Source organism: Sprattus sprattus (assembly GCF_963457725.1).
Source record: "Sprattus sprattus genome assembly, chromosome: 8".
Lineage (NCBI taxonomy): Eukaryota > Metazoa > Chordata > Actinopteri > Clupeiformes > Clupeidae > Sprattus > Sprattus sprattus.
The window spans coordinates 9,992,076-10,015,726 of record NC_137927.1 but is presented as its reverse complement, the minus strand read 5'-3'; the positions used below and the strand labels follow the sequence as shown (position 1 = coordinate 10,015,726).

General features: G+C 46.6%; 1 protein-coding gene across 1 annotated transcript in view; it reads left to right on the top strand.

The window, feature by feature from the left end:
* chst8 (carbohydrate (N-acetylgalactosamine 4-0) sulfotransferase 8) overlaps positions 1–23,364 on the top strand; it is a 136,267-nt gene extending 112,903 nt beyond the window's left edge. The window contains exons 3-4 of the mRNA XM_080843639.1: positions 18,824–18,861; positions 21,917–23,364. Coding sequence (XP_080699765.1) covers positions 18,824–18,861; positions 21,917–23,011 — 1,133 coding nt within the window. The 3' untranslated portion in view covers positions 23,012–23,364. The remainder of the gene's footprint in view (positions 1–18,823; positions 18,862–21,916) is intronic.
* Positions 23,365–23,651: the final 287 nt, after the last annotated feature.

Below are 23,651 nucleotides of genomic sequence, written 5' to 3'. Positions count from 1 at the left end.
GAGATGGAATCCATTCCATATTAGTCTAGATGTTGTTTTTATTGGGGGTGGTGGTGGGGAAGGGGGGTGCAGGATGAGAAAGCTTATCAGACCTACACTTTTGAGGGAGGATGACTTTGATGCAAAACTGCCAGAAACAATGAGCTGAGCGGGGGTGTGAAAGCTGTCTTTGAGTTCCCCACAGAGATTCATCTCCTCTCTGTATGTGTCAGCGCGCACTATGACAGAACCCATCAGTTTCCTCCCTGTGCCTAATTAGTATTCCTCCGTAATTTATAGAGCACTTTAAAAACTTGTGTCATTATATTCCTTCATGAAGAAAAGTTGACTGCCTTCTGTCTCCCATGGTCTATCTCTCTCTCTTTGTGTGTGTGTGTGTGTGTGTTACTGGATTTATGTTGTTAAGTTATTGAAATGGATTCCCTCCACATATGAATCTGAAGAAAGGTGGCATTAAAAAATGTGGCATGCAAACACACAGCCTGGAACATAAAGCTGACAAAGATGTTTTCTTTCTATTGATCTTTTACCACGTGCTCTCAATGCACGTGTCAGCACATTTTAGCTACATTATTCACATATCAATCTTGGGACTTTTGCATTTGTGCATTTTAAATCACGTTGCCTCTTTCTGCAGGAAATGTTGATGAAAAGCTTTTCGACATCAAGTGCACATGGCAGGTAGATAGATTGGTTAGTGCCGCAACCGCTAATATCTCATGTGCTTTTGCTGATCACACAGAACCATCACACATCAAAAACCATGCAAAACTCACCGTGGAAAGCCTGAGGGATTTGCCACCTGAACAGGTTTAGCTGCGCTCATCTCCCTGCTTATATTTCAAACATCAGCAGGCATCTCACCGGGGTTATAAAATGGCATTCATCATTTGTGAACCAAACCGTCTCCACATTCATTAGGGCCAAATAAACGAGCCCACAAGGCCTTGATTTCAGCTTCAATGAGCTAATCTCTTCTGGAGAGCGCGGAAGCTCGCTCATTATTCTTGCGGCACCTGCGCTTACATCTCTAACACCACTCAGATTCATCCTCACCCAGCTATGCCTCGTCCCCTCTCTCTTGCAATTTGAAATACAATACATTTGATTTGAGTGCTGTAGAGGGGGGGGGGGGGCTATTCTGCAGAGTGGAGGTGCTGCGATCATAATTCATAATGACAGGAGCACTGATCGTGATCCTAAGTGCTATCGTATGCACAGCCCCAGACGCCGGCCCGTGCTTCACACCCGCAGCAGAGGCATTGGGTTTCGTGCCAGCGGCCAGCGTTGGGCAAATATTCACACACACACACACACACACACACAAGCGCACACACTGAACCTCATTCCGTAAGTCCAGGCTCATCGCATTAGGCAGGCACCACCCAGACTAGAGTGCGCTGCGGAACAGACCTGAGCCAGACATGAGACAGGTTCCTTCTCTGAGCAGCCATGGTGGTGAGACCCTAAGCTCGCTCGTTCATAAATACCTCTCATTTCTGCCACCAGGGGCAATACAGTATTACCCCAGGTCCACACTGAAGCGCCGTTTTTAAGTCCATAGCCTGTTATGCTAACCCCCAGCACACACGCAAAGGGGGCTTTTGAGGGGCATTAACTCACTAAGAGTTTCCCAATAAGACTTCCTACCCGACATCGAGCGGGATGCAGGAGTTCTGCGGGTCGGTCCGCAGGCCGATGTCATTAGCCAGTCCACCTTTCTGCCGGGGCGCTAAGTGGCTTCTATTACACAGAGCAGCCGTTTGGTGCCGTTTTGAGCCGTCTGCGGGGCTGTCAATCAAATGCAGCTGGCAGGAAGGCCAGTGCCAGGAGCTGGATACTGAGTCTGCCACTGTTGCTCATTTCCACGCTGGTGAAACAGGGGATGTCTACACTGCAGAGGGAGGGAGATGTATGTGTGCATCTGTGCGTGTGTGCACGCGTGCGTGTATGCATGTGTGTGTGTTTGTGCATGAGTATGTTTAGGCTCTGGGCTCTGTTAAGCGCCTAGAAGCAATTGTATTGTTATGGCGCTATACAAATAAAATTGAATTAAATTGAATTGCGTGTGTGTGGGGGTACATGTCTGTGCGTGTGCCTGTGCCTGTGCGTGTGTACGCACGTGTGTGCCTGTGTGCACGTGTGTGTGTTTGTATGTGGGTTGGTGTGTGTGTGTCTCTGTGTGTGTGTGTGTGTGTGTGTGTGTGTGTGTGTGTGTGTGTGTGTGTGTGCAGCAGTGGCTGTGCGTGTCTTTCTCAGTTCCTGTGTATTTGTGAATATGTCTCTGTGTGTATATTTGTGGTAGCATTTGTGTGTCTGGGAGATTAATGGGGCAGCCAACACACTGTGACATTTCTCTCCAAAATGTAGTCTGCCATCTACCTGAGGCAGCAGAGACTCACACAGCTGATGTTGTCTGCATTTTCTCTCTCGACCCAGAGTGGCCCCACTACAGCTCAACATATCTAATACCAGACCAATTTCTCCTGCTATAGTTCTCTGACCTCACCAATTGTACATGCATGGCCATTGGTTGTTTGGGCATTTTGTCTCATTCATACAGTACTAATTGGATTTTGTGGAGGCCAAGCTGCTGATTTGTCTTTCTCCCAGAGAGAGAGAGAGAGAGGGAGAGAGAGAGAGAGGGAGAGAGAGGGCAGCCTGGTTGAAGGCCATCGCCATTTTACTCAGCCGAGCTGCGACATGACATCACCGCACAGCAGTGCACTGCACCGCTCTGGCCGCAGGGAGTCGGGCGAAAAGAGAAGCAGTCTGACAGAGGCAAAGCAAATTAAATTAATTACACACACACATGCAAGTATGCACTCACACACACACACACACACTCACTCATACACAAAACACACAGACACACACAACAAATGTGAGTCCCTGTTACTGGAATGTCCATCTGAATACACCAAACTGTTGGCCTTGCAGACCAGAATGTCTTGAGGTGGTGTATCTGCTGTACATCTGAATGTGTTTGGACTTTTGCAAAGATTTATCTGGTTTAGAGGACACGTTCCCCCACAGGTGAATCCCCACCCCACTATCTTCCCTTTCCTGCCATTACCTAGAGGGTCCCCTTCCCAGATTCTACCTGACTGAATGGTAGAAATGCCAACACCTTCCTACAGTCAGGTAGGCCATTCTTTGAGCAACACACTTAGAGGGTGTCACCACGCTGAAATAAACAAGAGAAATCCTGACTACGTCTTCTGGTCCGTTCTTCAAGTTTGCCTACTCATTAGATTCTACCAGTATTCTATGGTTTGGCCACCATGATTTCTTTCCCTTGGTCAAGGAAGGAAATAACAGATTGTTTCTGTTATCCTCTGTCAAGTGAAATATCTGTTTTATAAAAATAGTTTATTAGTTGAGATTTTCCTCACGTCAGAGGACCAGGGGTCAGTGCTTTTGATGAAGAAGAAACTTCACCTCAGAAGAGGAGAAACGAAAGAAAGGAAGAAAACCACTTTCTTACTCTCTCTTTTTACATGAAAGGTCAGGCCTCAGAATTCAGCTGTCATTCACAATGTTGTCCTTGGGAGAAACTCAAAGCTTGGATTTGAGTGCTGTGTGTAGCTGAATGCTCGGGCCACTCTCACACACTCTCACACACACACACTCACACTCTCACAGCGTCCTTTGATTTCACTGAACCTCATCATTGTCCTTCACAGCATGCATGGCTTGGATTAGAGTGGCTTTTAAAGTTGTGTTGTGTTGCTCAAAGAAGGTCGTAATTTTCAAAAGAAAACCTACAGATACTGAATTGATTCATAATCTGAAATAGTTGAGGAAGGGGGGGGGGGGGGGGTTCCCTTTGTTTCTGTTGATTAATTTACTGTTGCTTAAATTAGATCTGTCACTAGCTTCAGAAACAGTATATTAACAACATATCATAAAATATGACAGGAAGTCCCACTCACACTGAAAGACAGATATGCAGGACAGATAGATATGTAGACAGACAGGCTTTTCAATGGTCTTTTTAGGATATTCTTTTAAAATTAATTCATTCATCATGACGGTCATGTTCTGTATATATATTTTAATTTTTTCTGCTTACCAAATCATATCTGATCACATACTGCTGAAAATAATCCTTTTTGACCTCAAAGCATGATGTATGTAATGTTATATTATGCTAAGCGCTTCTCAGTGATGGAGAGTATAATTGAGAAGAGGTACTCTCAATGATGACATTTCATTTCATTTCAGTCATGTACTGTATTATATCAAGGTCTATCCAGGTGACTAAAACAGAGTCTCAGTCTACTCTAAGTGCTCTGGTGGTAACAAATACCTTGTGTCAAATTGTCACGCTTCACTTTTACAAAGAGTCATGGAGCCATCACAGAAAACTAGCTTACCGTACATCATCACACCTGCTGTCTGACACAGGGGATGGACGCCCTCCCTTGCGCACACATGCACACATACACACACACACACACACACACACAAGCTTGCGCGCACCAACCCTTGAGTGCTTCAGCGCTATCCAGTCATCTCTTAGCGATGATGGGATGGTTTACCATAGCCCAGCTCAAATTTGATGAGCAGACACTTCTCCAAACAAAGCAGTGAGGTAACACAGACCCACCAGAGTACCACAGCTCACAGCTGCGTATCGACATCAAACGAGTTTATGCCTCCCAACTCAGTATCGAGGAGCAAAAGCATCCTCCCAGTCAGATGGCGTCACTGGTAAATCACATAGCTGCGCTGTGTGCTGGAGTCAATATCTCAGAGAACTGTACAGCCCAAGCCTGTAAGGAGGAGACCAGACAGGCTCCACTGCAGACTGGATCAGGGTGCCGTTTGTGAGGAAGTCATGCAACAGTGTAGAGCAGGGGGACTCAATAGGCGGACTCGGGTCCGGGTCCGGATCCAGACCCAGACGCAAGATGCAAATTCGGACCGTAGCCAAAATCAACATTCTTATTTAATCATGATCCAAGCAAGTTTTCATTGGTGCGTGATTTTGCGCTATATATTCTTTTCCTACTTGATGTTGATGGAAGTGGAAATATTGCTATTCTGTTGTTGGAAGACATTAACTAAGTGTAGCCTTATTTTGTATTTGTAACTCATTCTTGGATGTGTACTCTGTCTGTCTCACTGAGACCTGAACAAATGGCATGTAAACCCCTTCCCCCCACGGATAGCCTTCTCCTGCTATCACCCTTTTTACCCTGTTATCACCCCCCCCCCCCATAGTTGAACCCCTTGCTCTAATTTATAGGGTGTGGTCATCCCCTCCCCTATTGTATTCTACCTGACTGAAATGTATAAATACCAACATAGTCTACAGTAAGGCAGGCCTTCCTCTGAGCACCACCTGAGAGGGGGTCTCCACATCAAAATAAGCTCCTGAAACCTGAGTACATCCTCTGGTCCCTTTTTCAACTTTGGTGTGCTCGTTTGGATTCTATCACTGTGGTTTCTATCTTTCATGTCCAATCCAGAGGTCCAATCAGGAGCTGTAATAACAACATCACTATGACAACTCAATCACTCAATGTGGCCCGCAAGCTCTGTGGGTCATGCAGGTTGTGTCTGTCAATGGCAACAACGCGGGCAGATTGATTTGTGAACGCTATCTGTTTCTCAGCAAACGAAAATCATGGCGTGCTCTAAACCCGACAAAAAGCAAAAAGCCAAACTGCAATCATCATACCAAGCAACATGCAGTGCTATAGTTAGATCATCCACACAACAAAAGCGTGCATACCTCTACAAACTGTTGTGAGGCGGCCTTTTCAACCATGAATATGGTGAAAACAAATACATCAGTGCCTCCGCCTGGCCTTCACACCTTTTATGCCCACGTTTTAAAGCACAAAAAAGGTGTCGCCTTTCACACAAATAAAGCCAGACCACATCACTTTTTGTGCATAGTTCAAACATTTTTGTTGGTGTTATGTTTTTGGATTTTGACGACACTGTTCCGGACCCATGACTGAATGGAAATTTAGCGAGTGGACCTTTTAGGTTTCTAATTGAATACCCCTGGTGTAGAGGCACAAGCCTGCACTCTCTGCCCTCCTGCATGGGTGCACAGGCAGGATGAGGGTGCCGTTTGTGATGCGACGGTGTAGAAGCACAAGCCTTCGCTCTTTGCCCTCCTGCATGGGTGCACAGGCAGGATGAGGGTGCCGTTTGCGTCCATGCAGAGGTTGCATGTGCTGCACGGGTGCACAGGCAGGGCAGCGTGGGCATGAAGGCCACAGATGGGCAAAGCGGGCCTCAGGTGAACACACACACAGCTGACACATGGACCAAAGAGCACATAACGCTTGCTGCTCTCATGCACACACACACTCACACACACACACACACTCACACACACACACACAAACACACACACACACACACACACACACACACACACACACACACACACAGACTCTCATTCACACACATACACACACACACACACACACACACATGTGGCACATCTTATTTCATGGAAGGGAGGATTGGTTTGTTAGGGAAATGACCATCACCTCTTCTCCGGACAGCTGCTTCGGTGCTAGCGAGATCTCCCAGTTCCCAATGGCCTCCTGGTTCTGTGGACCTTCGTGTCCTGGTGGACAATGCCAGACGGTGGGAACGTAGGCCTGTGAAGTCCCCTAAGCCACCAGATGCTCTGCACTCTACATGCAATCCTAGACATGCTGAAAGAGTATCTAAATAGTCATTTGGCCAAATGCAATTTAAATTAATTTATTTTATAATTACATTTTAAGCGCATGAATAGATATTAAATACTTTAATATCTAAGAAAAAGCCATTTTCACTTCACAACTTTAAATCAAGTAAAATCAAGGCAAAATTCATCCCCACAACAATTTGTAACAGCAACATAACCTTATTCTATCTCTGTCACTGGATTACAAGTTGTGTTTCTACAGATAATTTCAGTACCATTTGTTAGCTATGGCTTTACATATGGAACCAGCACATTTGAAACATTGCCATAGTTGTGTCATATTTTTGTGGCCTCTTTGTAGTGTTGGTGTCATGAAACAATGGCAGACGTGGTAATATTTTGGTAGCAGTGAAGCCAGAGCCAGCTTTGTGGGAGAACTGTGTTTGGCAAAGACAGCAATTATGCAGGAAGGGTGAGTCACACAAGCCTGGGCTACACATCCCATGAATAAAAGAAGGCAAGCCTCACCGTGTGCGTGTATGTCTGGTGTGTCTGTGTGTGTGTGTGTGTGTGTTTGTGCATATGTGTGCTCATACACTCAGGCTTTGAGGATCCCTTTTGAAAGCTCACATTCCGATTTCTCTGAAGCCGAAGCTACGAAGCTTTGCCGACCATTGTGGGGAGTGCTGCCTCATGTCACCATGGCATCCATCCGAGTGATGCATTGTGGGAGGCCTGTTGTTTGCATTTTTGTATTCCTTTTGTTGTTTTTTCTTCCTTTGCTGTCTTTCAGGTGCTTTTCTTAATAAGCTGGCCCTGTAACGTCTGTGGCGACCAGCAGCACTGTACTCATATGCCACCCAGAGGGATGGGGTTTATTATTAATCATTAACATGTATAATTAAAGAGCAAATCCTCTTAAGTCCTTTGAACTATGGAATCCTGGGTAAATATAATTACCACACAGCTAGATGATAGCAGGCACGATGACAATCCACTCTGTACAGTGGTTGTATCAAAGCTATGAGTAGCTTAGCTTCTCTCTTTGTGAGTTTCTCCAGTGGGCCCATAAGCATGTGTTAGATGACGAGTTTGTGAGAGAGAGAAAAAAGAACGAAAGTAAACCCATGTATCGTCTAAAGCAGGGGTTTTCAAAGTGGGTGCCGCGGCACCCTGAGGTGACGTGACACATGCTTAGGGGTGCCGTGGAATGGCCCAAGGCTTGATCATTTAACAAAAATATATATCAATTTCAAAATTAATTTTATTGTAATTATATCAATTAAAAAATGTATTTGCAGCACAAACAACAACAGGCTACAGTTTACAGTTTATTTAGGGGGCGTAACATCAACAACAGCTCTCTCTTGTTGACTTTGTTCGTTATTCTGTATTGACAGCAGATGGAGGAGAGCAGGTAGGGGCAATGGATACACTTTTAAAGAGAGTGCATCCATCTCCACAGTAACAGACATCGGAATCGAATTTAGCAAATAGAAAACTGAGGCATTATTACGACCCGTACCTCCAGTATGGGTTCACTTAGTGTGGCGAGGTGACGTCTGCCTGGTTTGCAGGGAGACGTTGGCTAATGCAGCCATGGTGCCTAGCAAGTTGGCAAGGCACCTGGAGACCAAGCACCCGACACACCAGAACAAAGACATTGAATATTTTGAAAGACTTAAAACACAGAATACCACACAGAGCGAACGCTTTCTACCGTGCGTGTGTCTGAGAAGGCACAAAAGGCTAGGTTTTTAGTTGCCGAGTTGGTTGCTAAATCTAAAAAGCACACACTTCAGAAAAAAATCCCCCTCTCTGATTACACGATCGAACGTCGCATTGATGATATGTCGGAGAACATGGAATCTGTACTGAGTGAGAAACTACAGATAAGGGGGACATTTGCGCTTCAAATAGACGAGTCCACTGATGCTAGTGGCCTTTGCCAGCTGATCGCTAACGTGAGATATGTGGATGAGGACAAATTTACAGAGAACTTTATTTTGCACAGAACTGGACAACCATGCTAAACTTAATGGGACACGTGTGCCCGTCTTTGACTGCAGAGTTTGTTAATGGGAAGAGGGATTGTGGACAGTGCAACACCTGAGGCAAAGGCTGTCAGTTGAACAGGACCTCCATGTTACACTGTCCACAATCCCTCCTACACCTGAGGCAAAGGCTGTCAGTTGAATAGGACCTCCGTGTTGCACTGTCAACAATCCCTCCTTGCATTAACAAACTCTGCAGTCACAGACAGGCACATGTGTCCCATTAAGTTGATAAGTTGTCTGTGGAGACGAGAATAACTGTATTTTTGTGAACTTTATATTGAAGGTTTGTTCCTGCTATGTTTTGTAAGTGGCAGCTAATTTCTCGATTATTACCAATACATATTTTGGCTGTGATATAGTTGTGAGAGGGACAGACGTTGTCTGTTCATATTCTGTTCACTATTTATTCAAAAGTTCTATTAAATGAGTTGAATTAAAGAGAGTGGTTAATTTGAATATAACAACAATGAGAACCTCACCTTCTCAATGTAATGCCTTTAATAAAAGCAGTTATAGCCTATTCAACATATCACAAGGTTAAATCAAATGGCATAAAGTACAAATATGACATAAAAAATAGGGGTGTCGTGGATGGAGAGAGATATGTTTAGAGGTGCCGTGAGCCAGAAAAGTTTGGGAACCACTGGTCTAAAGCACTGCAGCTAACCCGTCCTAATGATATCTGAGGCTGTCGTTGCCGGAGTCATTAAATTTGCAGATGCCACCTGCACCAGAGGAGAGTGTGGTGATGCAGGGCATGGTGTACCCCTGGCCCGGTGGCATCTGATTCCTGCCTGGCTCCCTGTGCTGCAAACCCACTCGACAAAAGGCCAGCTGTCTTATTTGCGTAATTAACCCATTTTCCCTTCCCTTCACTGGGGAGGCTCCGTGTCCTGAAACCCCCAAACCTTCCAACATGGCAGCGGCCATGGATGATCGCTGAGCAGAAGGAACTTACAATAATAGATGAACGAAATTAAGCGTATCACCGCGTATCAAAAACTGATGACTGAATATTGTTCCAATTATGGGGTGTCCGTAGTGATCGCCGTCCAATTAAGCATGTCTACCCACGAGTCTGTGGCATTGTCCCTGGGGGCTGGGGCCAGTAGACACATGTCTGAGGATGTTTGTATGTATGTGAGCGCCTGTGTATGTGAGTGTGTGTGTGTGTGTGTGTGTGTGTGCGTGTGTGTGTGTGTGTGTGTGTGTGTGTGTGTGTGTGTAGGTGTATGTGTGTGTGTGTGTGTGTGTGTGTGTGTGTGTGTGTGTGTGTGTGTGTGTGTGTGTGTAGGTGTATGTGTGTGTGTGTGTGTGTGTGTGTGTGTGTGTGTGTGTGTGCGTGTGTGTGTGTGTGTGTAGGTGTATGTGTGTGTGTGTGTGCGTGTGTATGTGAGTGTGTGTGTTGTGTTGTATGTATGTGAGTAGGTTTGTATATATGTGTTTGTATGTGTGCATGTGTTGGGTCTGTTTGTGTGTGTATGTGTGTGTGTGTGTGGATATGTGTGTGATCAGAGTGATCAGAGTGAATTGGACAGAGGGAGGGAGGAAGTGACATTGCAGAGGCAGGCTGGCAGGAAAGCAGTCAGTATGGATCAGACGGAGGCAGCGGCAGTGGTGGCAACAAGGGCTTTTTTTTAACCCCACCCACAGCAGAGGTCACGTCCGCTTCAGCTCCGGCTATGTCTCTGGGTCTGGCTGTGGATGTGGCTGTGGCTCTGGCTGGGCATATCCTGCCTGTCTGCCTGCCTTATTTTACACATTGGACTTGGTGAACTTCACATCTGTCTGCACAACACTGAGGCTGCAGTCTGTTGAATGTCAAGTAATGTCAGAAAGAGTGAGAGAAAGAAAAAATGAGAGAGAGAGAGGAGAAGGAAGGGAGAAGAGTGAGAGAAAGAGAAAATAAGAGAGAGAGGAGGAGGAAGGGGGGAGAATGAGAAAAAATAGTCCATCTGGCAGTGATACCTTGACTCATGGGATGCGCCTGAGATGTGTGTGAGTGTGTGTGGGGCGGGGGTGTTGTGAACATGCTTCTAACAAACTGACAGCAATGTGTGAGCTGAATGTGTATATCCAAATGTATGCATTCATGTGTTTATGCATGTGTGTCAGGGTGTATGGGTGAGTGACGATTCCGTTAGTATTAGTACGATTTTTAAGAATATGTGAGCCAGTATTTGTGTGTTAATATATGTTTCTGTGTTCATTTGTGTTCCTATTTTCTATTAATAGTGTCTGTGTGTGTGTGTGTGTGTTTGTCTGTGTGTATTTCTGTATATGTGTCTATTTTTATTGTGTCTGTCTTTAGTGTGTATGTGTGTGCATATATGTGTATTTGTGTGTGTTTCTCTGTGTGTCTCATGTGTATTTATGTGTGTGTGTCTGTGTGTATTTGTGCTTCTCTGTGTGTGTTTATGTTGGTGTGTGTGTGTGTGTCTGTGACAGACAGCACTGTGTGGCACATGGGCTCAGTTCTCATTAGTGCACTGAGCTCTAGAGCGGCAGAGTAAACGCAGACACGCTCCGCCAACCAGCGCCTCCCTCTCCACTGTGCTCACAGTATGGGAGAGAAGGAGAGAGAGAGAGATGGAGAGAGGAATGGAGAGATATGGAGAGAGAGGGACAGAAGGTGGGAGAGAGAAAGGAAGAGAGGTTGTGAGAAGGTGTGTGAGAAGGAGGTGGAGAAATAGAGAGAGAAAGAGAGAAAGGAAGGTGAGAGAGAGAGAGAGAGAGGTTTTGAGAGTGAAAAGGTGCGTGAGAAGGAGATGGAGGGGGGAGGGTGGAGAGAGGGGGGGGGGGGGAGAAGGCCATAGGGTTGTCTGGGGAGAACTGAGAACAGTGATGAAGTAGTTTTGCTGGTAGCAGAAGCTGAGAAGTGTTGTGTGAGAAAAATAGAGAAGTACAGCATTGCTTCAGGGGAAGAAACCAAAGATGTGAGAGAAAGAGATGAAAAAACTGAGCTCTGGCAAAAAGAGGAAAAAAATGAGGGAGCACTGAGGTAAAGCAGAAGAGAGAGGGAGAAGTGACGCGCTACAGAAATATGTGAAGATAAAGTAGAGAGATAGAGAGAGAAAGAACAGAGAGCAAAAAATATATATATAGAGAGAGAGAGAGCAAGAGAGAGAGAGAGAGAGAGAGAGAGAGAGAGGGAGAAAGAGAATTCACCACGCTTGAAGTCATGAATGAGTGGGCAAGTGAGAAAAGAAAGTCCAAGCTTGAGGGCACACAGCGGAGGTTGGGAGCCAGTTTCCTTAGGGTTAGCTGTGCGTATGGCTGCCTCAGCCTAAGGAGAGGCTAGCGGGAGCCTGTTATGGAGTCTGCTCTCTTCGCTGACAGAAGGGCGAGAGAGGCAGTGTATAGATGGCCCCCGCTCTGACCGCCACGGCTCTCTCTCACACTCCCATGATTTAGCTCGCCGCCAAAAGCAGGGCGTCAGCTTCCAGCCGGTCGGGCCTTGACAGGCAATCAATCTAAAGAGCGAGCCGGTTCAGGTCAGTGTCAAGGAGGACTCAGCACCAACCCTAATCCCTCCCCCTTCTCTGCCTTCCAGAGGAAAGCAGCACAGCAGTACATCCTGGGATAGGCTGAGAACGTGCAAATCCGGTGTCCCTTTGTAATAAACTCGGACGTCTTCCCTCAGAGTCCACAAATGAATATTGTGGGCGCTCATTCTCCATTTACCAATCCTCTCTGGAGTCTCTGCCAGACGAGGGAAGAGGAGGAGGCCCAGGTTTGCATTATGGGCATTACCCGGAGCTTCAGCAGAGGTTATCGAGCCCAGGAAGAGCGCTGCCATTTGTATTCACGGCCCGTGCTTAACCTGAGCTCCAGCCTCCGTCTTCCCTTCGCTGCCGTATAATCAGTATCGGGGCAGGGCCACTCATTGTGTTGCATCTCAGCAAAACGGCGGCACATACTTAACGCAGTGGCCGGGGTAAACACTGACAGGGCCAATCTATGTTACCGGTCCTCCGGCAAATTGGGGAGAACAGCGCTGTGTTTCACAGCTCGCCGTCGCTTAACGAAAAGGCAGGAAGGCTCCTCCGCTCGAGCGGAGCAACACAACCGTGACGGCCGCGAGGCGTGGCAACACTGTCTGAACGTGGCAGCAGTCGTCGAGACAACCGACACCGAAAAAACAATGCCTTGTTTCCTCCTGTCACATCTCTTCTCTATCTCATTTTCTTATCCTCTTGCACACAGAATCTTTTTCTTCCTCTTTTTATCGTACCCACACCTGCACACTCTCCTACTCTCTCTCTCTTTTATTCTCTCTATCTCTATCTCGCTCTCTCTTTCTCTCTCTAACACTGTCCCTTTTTTTCCCACTCCGTTTTTTTCCTCTCCCTTTTCTATCTCTCTCCACTCGTAACTATCCCTAGCTTTCTTTCTGGTGCCAAGACACACACCTCGCACAGAGCCAGACCGGGGCCAGACCAGGACCAGAACAGGGCCAGAACAGGGCCAGAACAGGGCCAGAACAGGGCCCCACAGGGGTCAGACCAGTTTCACACTCCACTCTGACAGCATGATCTCTCCGCACATGTGGCAGCTTCTGGAAATCACTGCAGCTTTGATTGTTACTTTTTGAACCCTTACTCCCCTCCTCCTCCACACACACACACACACACACACACACACACACACACCACCTCCTCCCCCTTCATACCCCTGCCGTCATCACCAGCTGTCTCCAAAAACACTGCAGCCCTTGGCCTTCCACAGGTCAAGAGCCCCTGTGCATCTTAATGAACTACACACCAATTAGAGGCAAACTCTTCCCCCGTCTCTATCGGCGTAATCCATTTAACCCGTGGGCGGCAGCCAACAGATACGTTTGTTTACAGCTTGCCATGAACCATGCTGTGAGAATATGCCTCGGCATTAAAACTACACCATTACGCCCGAAAATGGCAGCCGTTTCCATGGAAATAAGTTTGCGCAGTGCTGCTGTGTTCCTTGACCTTGGGCTCATTAAAAATTCCTTTCAAAAATAGCGCACGAGTTGGTTGTCAGGGTAGGACTGCTATTAACATTTTACATTTTTGGTGCAACTGTGTGGGGCGAAGAACATGTTTATTTGGAGAACAAAATGAGTTGGCAAGGAGTCACAACACAGATGAACAATCCGAAAACCATGATTTATTCATAGAAAGCCGCTGCTAACCATTCTGCTTATTAAAACAAACAACCATTTCATTTTGGGATATTTGTTGGTCAGCCTTAGTGACTTCTCTATGTAACGTCACACAAAATGTAATACAAAACCAACACACAAGGATGGAATTCATGTTACAGCACTGCCTGCTGTTCAATCTCTATGCACACTATGATGAGCATCCAACCAGAACAATACGCAGGCAGGCAGCTTTAATGCAGAACACAGAGGAAGTGACTTCGGTACTGGTGATAACTCTGTCATCGGGTAGACGGCTTGGAAAATCAGAGTCATTTTTCTCTCCCTCTGTCGTTTGGCCTTGCAGTCTCTCAATCCAATCCAGGTAAGATGGAGGGCAGGGGAACTGATTTAGGCCAGCAACCTCTGATGGATCACATGTCGTTTCATCTATCACACTCTCCCAGCAGAGCAGGGTTAGCAGCTAATAGGGAAGCTTTAAGCATCAGAGTGACACCAGTTTGCAAAGTTTAGGCCAAGGATGGCAGCAACCCCCTAAAACTCCAACCACCCCCTCAAGCACACACACACACAAACACACACACACACACACACACATCATTTGACACTTAAGAGCAGGGGGATGACAGCAACCCCACACTCCCTCACCCAAAAACAATGACACACACACACACACACACACACCCTTCAACATTTAAGAGCAGAGGGATAACAGCAACCCCTTACTCCATCACCCAAAAACAATAACACATACACACAAACACAAACACGCCCGTCAGCACTTGGGGGTGTGAGCAGAGGAATGGATTGAAGGGGGGCACAGGTGGCATGAGTGGACAGTCATCCTTGCCTCTGAGGGTCACAGGTTGGCAGACTGCCATGACTAATGAGCGTTTTCTGGCTGTGAAGATCGCCTCACTGCACGTCTAGCAACATGAAAGGTGTGTGTGTGTGTGTGTGTCTGTGTGTGTGAGAGAGTGTGAGGCGAGGCGGGGGGCAGTTTGGGGTCACTTTCGGTCAGTTCTCTCTCCGGGGGTGGGGGGTGTAAAAGAAGAGAGCCTTCCTTCCCAGAATTCTGCCAGTGTCTCTTTTAACAGCCTCATTATGTCCAGTTGTTTTTGTCCTCCTCTCCTGCCTGCCTCTGTGCCTGCGGAGGTAAGGTGTGACAGAGGAGGCGTGAGTGTGTGTGTGTGGTTGTGGGTGTGTGTGTGTGTATGTGTGTGTGTGTGTGTGTGTGTGTGTGTGTGTGTGTGTGTGTGTGTGTGTGTGTGTGTGTTTGTGTGTGTTACATGTGCAGTTTTAGCATCAAACACTTTTGTCCCAAGGACTCCTAAAGGGGAAAAGGCAATAACAGGTCCACTAATGATGCAGGGTGTGCTTTCGAGACTTCCGCGATAACATTTATGGGTGACACATGAATATGCATCGGCATGGCGTGACAGGGGACCTTGGGAGAATCAAGGTTAGTGCTGCAAGAAGGGAAACAAAAAAACCTCTCCGAACGCCAAAGTCCCACAGTGCAACTGGCGCTTTACAAAGAAAGAAGAGCAGTTTAACAGGGTTCAGGTTCCATATTAAGACTAAATGGTTGAGCAGTGATTGCAGTTAAATGCTATTTAAATAGAAACAGATACAATAAAAGATTAAATTGACTTAATAAATGAACATCATGTCACTGTAGGGTATTGTTCGAGCCTCATTGGGCCTTTTTCACAAGAGTTGTGTAGCAGCGGCCAATTTAACAACCCATGTAACAATCTCAGCCTGAGACAAAACTGAAATCAATAGAATTAACATTGCGCTCACACGGAATTGACTGGGTGTGAAATTGCAATAAAACAAAGAATGACTCTTAGTAATTATTTAAATTCTCTGAGTGTTGTCCAGACAGCATGTAAGGCTTAAAAACAGACATTTTTCACAAGACACAAATACATAGTCAAACTAGATCCATCCAGTTATAGCAACAGCTGTTGCAGTCACAGGCCTCTTTGTTCCTAGGGAAGTGCTCACTTTCTGTTCCTATTTATGAACAAAGGTCAACTGTGCAGCCAAAATGAGCATGTTGACCATGGGGCCATTAAGGCCACACTGATCTAGAGTCAGCTAACCTTGTGTTCCTAGGGCTCCGCTTGAAGATTGTGATGCAGGCACACCAAGGTCATGAGCTCAACCCTCTGGAATCCCACTTAGTGGGAAAACACACACACACACACACACTCACACACCCACACACCCACACACACACAGAGACGCGCACACACACACACACACACACACACACACACACACACACACACACACACACACACACTATAAGTGGCACTGCACACAAGCACTGCTATATATGGACTGTGTTTCTAATGTACTTTTCACTCAATTGGACTCATATCACTGTAAGGCTCGTTTAACCTTCACACCCATTGTCTGCATATATTTTCATATATAAGGATCTGTGCTGAACAAATGCTAGTCATGTCTTGTGTTAGACATTCTACGGCTGATTCTTCTTATGTTTAAATGTTATTTAGCATGCTTCAAGCATGATTCCAAAATGTTGTATTGTATTTTGATGTCAACACAGTCAAAAACTTTATAAGGCCAATTAGCTTCCACTTTTTAGTGGATCTTCAGTGGAGCTATAATGACTTCACACGATGGTCCTTTGCCCCTGGTGTATGAGGGGGAATCTCCTAGGTGGCAGGGTTAGGGTTAGGGCCCCTGGTGTATGTGGGGATGGCAGGGTTAGGGCCCCTGGTGTATGTGGGGATGGCAGGGTTAGGGCCCCTGGTGTATGTGGGGATGGCAGGGTTAGAGTTGGGGCCCTTGGTGTATGTGGGGATGGCAGGGTTAGAGTTGGGGCCCTGGTGTATGTGGGGATGGCAGGGTTAGAGTTGGGGCCCTGGTGTATGTGCTTCTGCTGAGGTGTTACAGGGCTCTGTCAGGTGCTTCTGTGACAGTGCTTAGCGTTGCTGCCCTGTACGCAGACAAACTGGGTTTGATTCCCGTCCATTGCAAGGTGTGTCTGTAAGGTTCTTTGTATGAAACTGTCTGCTAAATACAGGACCTTACAACCCCTCTACCTTTGCTTCCATGATCTGGGAGAGGTTGCCCAGACTCACTAATGCTTGAATGACTATGAGGAGATTATGCAGGAACAGCACGGTGTGTTGCACTGCGTCAAGTTGAATATTCTCAGCCTTCGTTTTCCCAAACGTAAAGCGACGAGCGAGACAAGGAGCCCCTACCGAGCGTAGTCTCAGAGAGTGGCTGAGATCAATGAGCCCTTAAGCACCTGGACAAGATTACAACATGACAGAATGTGGATCACAGGCCTCTGGCTCTCTCCTTCTCTTTTTCTCTTCCTGACTCTTAGTCTCACTTCCACTCCCTCTGTCTGTCTGTTACGCTCTCCCACTCTCTTACTCGCTATCTTTTACTCGTTCTCTCTCTCTTGGCATCATACCCCTGCAGGTCTCCTTTTTCCCGTCTCATCGTTCCTCTGTCACCCTCACACTCTGCCTCCTATCCTTTCCCCTAGCTCTGTATTTATCTATCTGTCTCTCTATCTCTCCCTCTCTCCCCTTCTCTCTGTTTTCCCTTCCTCTGTTGTTCTCGACAGTCAGTCAGATACAAAGGCAGAGACTCTGAACGCCCCGGCTGTCATCTCCGATGCATACTAATACAAACACCACACTCTGTGCTGTCCGCCCCTCTTCAGACTCAATATGGCGATTGCATTAGATGGGGGCCACAGATGTCATCATTTAAGGATCTGAAGATGGTGGATGGAATTGGGGTGGTGATGTGTGTGTGGGGGGGGGGGGGGGGGGGGGGGGGGCAGTTTGGGTGGGGGGGTGATGGGTGAGGAAATAGGTAGGTGGGCTATGTCTGCACCCCCCAACCCCTCCATCTCCCTTTTGTCTCAGTGGGCCCCCATCACTTCCTGTTTGAGATTGGAAGTGACAGGCCACTCAGGCGGAGGTGTCTCGGCGTGGCCATCATGGGAGAGGAGAGGCCAGGCGAGCTGTCTGCCTGATTACCCCTCAGCCAGGCAGCGCAGCACGGCCTGGTCTCGCCGGGATGGAGATTTCTGTCTGTCCACACACACACACACACACACACACACACACACACACACACACACACACAAACACACACACACACACACACACACACAAACACACACACACACACACACACACACACACACACACACACAAGAATAACATACACACACACGCCCTTTATTGAGTACAGTGTGCAGCCAAACACCTTTTCATTTCATTTTTAATCCTTATTATTATTTTTGAATACATGTTTTCTTCCTTGTAATTTGATTTGAATGCTGTTCTGTTTTTACTTAGTCTGTCTAGCTATTTATTCATATTATCTTAGGTCGATTTGTGTTTCGGTGACATATGGGTGTATGTATGTCTGTAAACAAACCCATGAGAGACACACCCACATGCAACAACAACACATTACACACACAACAGCATGGAGCCCCACACACCCCCAGCACACACACACACACACACACAAACACACACACACACACACACACACACACACACACACACACACACACACACACACACACACGCACACACCCAGCACACACACATAAACTTAATGCCTCTGTCCCTCCAGGCCACCCAATCTCATCTCAATCCCACAGCCAAAATACAACCAGTGGCAGCTGGAAGACTCCATTTCCCAAATTCTCAAATCACGCTGTGGCGTCATTGCCTGCCAGTGTCATCCCATGTGTAATGAAACGATGCCTAGCATGAGGGTCCTTCAACCAAACGTTTCTTCAGAATCTTCCTTGACTATGCCAAACAATCTGAGCAAAATTAGTTGGTATTCTCTGTGTGTAAATGTCTACTCATCAGTACTCCTTTTTTCTCTTTGTCTCTCACCTTCCCTCCCTCTCTTCCTCTATCTCTCTTTCTCCAGAGGTGAAATTTAGTGGCACGACTCGGCAGACGAGAGAGGTGAGTTGTTCTTGCACTCCGCTGGGACTGTTACTCAAGCCATTAGTGAGGCCAGGCTGATCTATCTCTCGCAGGCAGTAAGCCGCGAGCAGCTCCATCCCATACACACACCCAGCACTGAGGCAGATGCATGCGTGATAGCCGACGAGGCAGCAGGGCCTGTATCTCTCAGAGCATCAGACAAGGGGGGGTGGGGGGAAGCTGTCCTGTGGGATCTTAGCTGGTGTTACACTTCAGTGCTTGCAGGGTAATGGTTGCTCTGGAGAGGGAAACATTGTGCCTGTGTGTGTGTGAGTGTGTGTGTGTGTGGTAGATAGTGTGTGTGAGAGAGCGATACAGAGAGACAGACAGAGAGATGGTGGGTGTTTCTGTGTTTTAGCCTGCATGGAGAGTTGTGTTGTGTTTGTGTAGATTCTTCAGGGATTCTCTGTATGCAAGCATGCAATCTTTGTCTGTGTTCATGTGGGAATGTGGATGTGTATGTATATATCGGTGTGTGTGTGTGTGTGTGTGTGTGTGTGTGTGTGTGTGTGTGTGTGTGTGTGTGTGTGTGTGTGTGTGTGTGTGTGTGTGTGTGTGTGTTGGAGACCAGGAATAGCTGTCAGACTGCTTGATATGTTCAGCATGCCCTGCCTGGGTTTCTTGAGGAGTGACCTCGTTGTGCTCCCTCCTCTACTGTGATCATCAATAGATGAGAGAGATACATTACGTGTAATCTTTGTGTGTGGCCTCTCTCATTATTATAGCGTGTGTGTGTGTGTGTGTGTCTGTGTGTGTGTGTGTGTGTGTGTGTGTGTGTGTGTGTGTGTGTGTGTGTGTGGTGTGGTGTGTGTGTGTGTGTGTGTGTGAGTGAGACAGAGATAGAGAGAGAGAGAGAGAGAGAGAGAGAGAGAGAGAGAGAGAGAGAGATACTTAACTCCTAATTGCAGGCTCAAATGTAAATGTATTCATTGGTATAAATGCAAGTGTGTATGTAAGTTTGTGACGGCTTGTATGTGAGAGTGCAGTGGTTATTGCCTGTGGAGTTTGTGCGTGAGGTATATGCTTGTGTGAGTGTGTGAGTGTGTGTGTAATACATTACCTGCAACTGTGGATCCAGATAGGCATGCATACACGTTATGAGTATATATGTGAACTGGTGTGTGTGTATGTGTGTGTGTGTGTATGGCAGTTTGTGTTCATGTTTCTGTACAAGTGAGAGTGTGTGTGTGTGTGTGTGTGTGTGTGTGTGTGTGTGTGTGTGTGTGTGTGTGTGTTGCCTGCTTTGTGTGAGCCTGTGCTGAATGGCTGAAGCAGCCTCTCAGAGAATCACTGCCTCCACCAAAGCCTCCCAGCGCAGCCTGTGAGACATTCCACATCTGCGTCCTCCAATTACAAGTCAAATGAGCCCTGTCCAATAACAGGCCTAATCATTTTATTAATGGTGAAATTGCGATTATATTCAATCCAATGGGTTTATGGCTCCATGATGATTTCTAATGAAAACGAATATGGTTGCCCAGGCATAGCCACTAGGCAACTTCATGTGACAATCAGGGCATATTAGCTAGTCTGATTTGGCAAATGGAATAAAATGTTTACAGGACATGTATAATGCATCACAGTGCAGTTAAATCAGAAGCTTGGTGAAGTTACACTGCACAGTTGGAGGACATATCTCAGCTAGGAGGGTTTTTTAATGAACACTGAACAGTAGAACAGCGCCATCAAGTGGCCAGATTAAGCACATCACCAACAGCTACACGGCTTCACCAAGAAGTAACTCACTAACTGTTTTAATTAGCCACAAACTAAAAATGTGCTGTCTTAATTACCCACAAACTGAAAATGCGTTGTTTTAATTATCCACAAACTGAAAATGCTTTGGAAACAATGTTTGCAAAATGTTTCTCTCCATTCCATCACATTTTGGGCACATTTCATTGATAAGGGTCACAAAATGAGGAATTATTTCGGCAGGAAACTCACGTTCTGCTTAAATAACTTTTATATCTCAACTAAGTGGACCCAGTAGTGGAAGGGGAACCATATCAAATTAATGCAGCAGTGCCTAAACTGATGCAGCCACAAGTGTCTTATCTTGAAATGAGCCGTAAGCCGAGTATGTGAGAGGCCACACAGTTGAAATACACTGTAAATGTCTCTGGCTTCTCAAAACTGCTGTTATGTTGCATTAGACCTTTTGATGTACCAGCAGACAGACACCAGCCATCGTATAGATCTTTACAAACTGGCCAACTGCGCCATTGCCAAAGAAACGTTCACCGTGTTGCCTACGCAGTGTGCACAGCTATTCAAGAAAAACGGGAACCGACATAGGTCTACACAAGGTCACTAAATGTGCCAGGGCAAAGGAGATATCAGAATCCCCTGACCTTATGCCACATGTTTTGCTACATTGGACTGCATCGCACCCCAAATGAGGCTTACCGTGATTACATCAGCAATAGACTACTACAAATGTGCTGTGTTGATGTGTGTATCATTCCTGTGCTGTGTGGATGCGAATGAGTGTCTCCATCCTAATATCACTCGAGAAGTATTACTGGCAATTTCAAGATATTTATCAAGACAGTTTTATAGACAGAATATTTTTGGAACAAAATCACAGGTTGCAAATCTGGTTACTCACAAAGCTTTTGGTGGTCAACAGTTTAACACATATAAGTCTGCTACAATTGTGGTAGTAATGTGGTAGTTATTAATGGGATAATTCATATGATTTGATCATTCATAGGATTTGCTATTTTTCAGAGAGACTCACAGTATGATGAATCCATACATATCTGTAGCTGAATATATAATATAATATGATATCTCACTACATAGAAAAACTGACTCCACATCTGTACCATACATTTATATATATTTACATGTCCTTTGTTCTTTCACTATCTTTCATAGGCCTTTATGACGATGTTTAATCTAGCATTTATTAAAATACATAGTGTTCAGCTTTGGGAGTATTCTATCATTTAAGTGTTACCATCTCTTGTGTTCTTTTGTTTGTGTTAACCCTGGTGCTTATTCACAAACCTGTTGTCGTCTCTTTCAGGAGCTGAGGAGTCCAATCCCACCCATGCAGTTCCCCGCGTTCGAGCCCATTTCCCCGGGGTCAGCCGAACACGACCCAGACTCCTCTCAGGTGACCAAACGCCACAGGAAGCTCCTGAAGACCAGCCCTGTGATCCGACACCAACGAAACTCCTTCCCATCCTCCTCCTCATCTTCATCATCGTCATCTTCATCGGTTTCATCATCATCAACATCGTCATCCTCCTCCTCCCCTCTGCCTTCCTCCAGGCAGGGCAGCTGGGATAGACTCTCACACATGCAGGAAGCACGCAGACGACTGATGAAGGAGGTGTGCACTAAGTACAAGAGCAAGATTTCGCGGACAGTCACACCACAGAGTGTGTCACGGATTTACGTGGAGGACAAGTACAAAATCCTGTACTGCGAGGTGCCCAAGGCAGGCTGCTCCAACTGGAAACGGATTCTGATGGTCCTGGCGGGCCTCGCCTCCTCGGCTCAGGAGATCCAGCACGACGATGTCCACTACGGCAACCACATCAAGCGGCTGGACAGCTTCGACCAGAAGGGGATCACCCATAGGCTAGAGACCTACACCAAAGTTCTGTTCGTCCGCGAGCCACTGGAGCGCCTGGTCTCTGCCTTCAGAGACAAGTTTGAGAGCCCTAACACCTACTACCACCCGGTGTTCGGCAAGCCTATCATCTCCAAGTACCGCGCCAATGCCACCCAAGAGGCACTAAAGACCGGCAGCGGCGTCACCTTCCAGGAGTTCATGCAGTACCTGCTTGATGTGCATCGGCCCGTGGGCATGGACATTCACTGGGAGCCCGCACACAACCTGTGCAGCCCCTGCCTGCTGGACTACAACTTCATCGGGAAGTTCGAGACCATGGAGGACGAGGCCAACCATGTCCTCAAACGGACTGGGGCGCCACGCAACCTCACCTTCCCCAGCTTCAAGGACAGGAACCCCGGGGCAGAGAGAACTTCCTCCAGAATCATGCAGCGCTACTTTGCACAGCTCAATGCCTCAGACATGCAACGAGCCTATGACTTCTACTACATGGACTACCTAATGTTCAACTACTCTAAGCCCTTCAAAGACTTATACTAAAATACTCTTCATTGCTTCAAGCCTTTCCCTGACAGATCTACATATCTTCTCCCAATTGTCTTTTGTCAGACATTGTGTCATTTTAAGCTGCAAAGAGTAGTGTTAAGCAACACTGCCAATTCAAACTACGCAAACTACATGTACCAGTGTAAGACTAACTTACAATGACTAACCGATTGCTGTCTTTGCTCTCTGATGAGAAGTTGAGACATCTGCTTAAATCTCACCAGGTCTGAACCATGATCCCCCCCTTCCTGTCAGTCTTCTCTTCGGTTCCCACTTAGGGTAAAACCTCATCGCATTTAGATGCACACAGCCAGAATGAAGCGTCCCAGCTGACACCCCTGCTACTTCAAAGACACTGAAGGGTAAATACGGACCCCCGTAGGCAGCTGGCTCTGGTGGCCTGGGCTCGGTCCAGAACAGTACTGGAGCTGGCTGCCCTGTGGGGAGCTGTAGGAGTAGAGCATATCCCTGGTCCCACCGTACCCCCACCCCCCATCCCCCTGTAGGTAGTTCACCACTGTACCCTTTAGTAAATACACACAAAAAAGCACTGTCATAAAGCCTTTACTGACAACTATTTTAGAGAAAAAGGGCATTCAAAAAAAAATATATATTCTATTTTTATATGTATTTG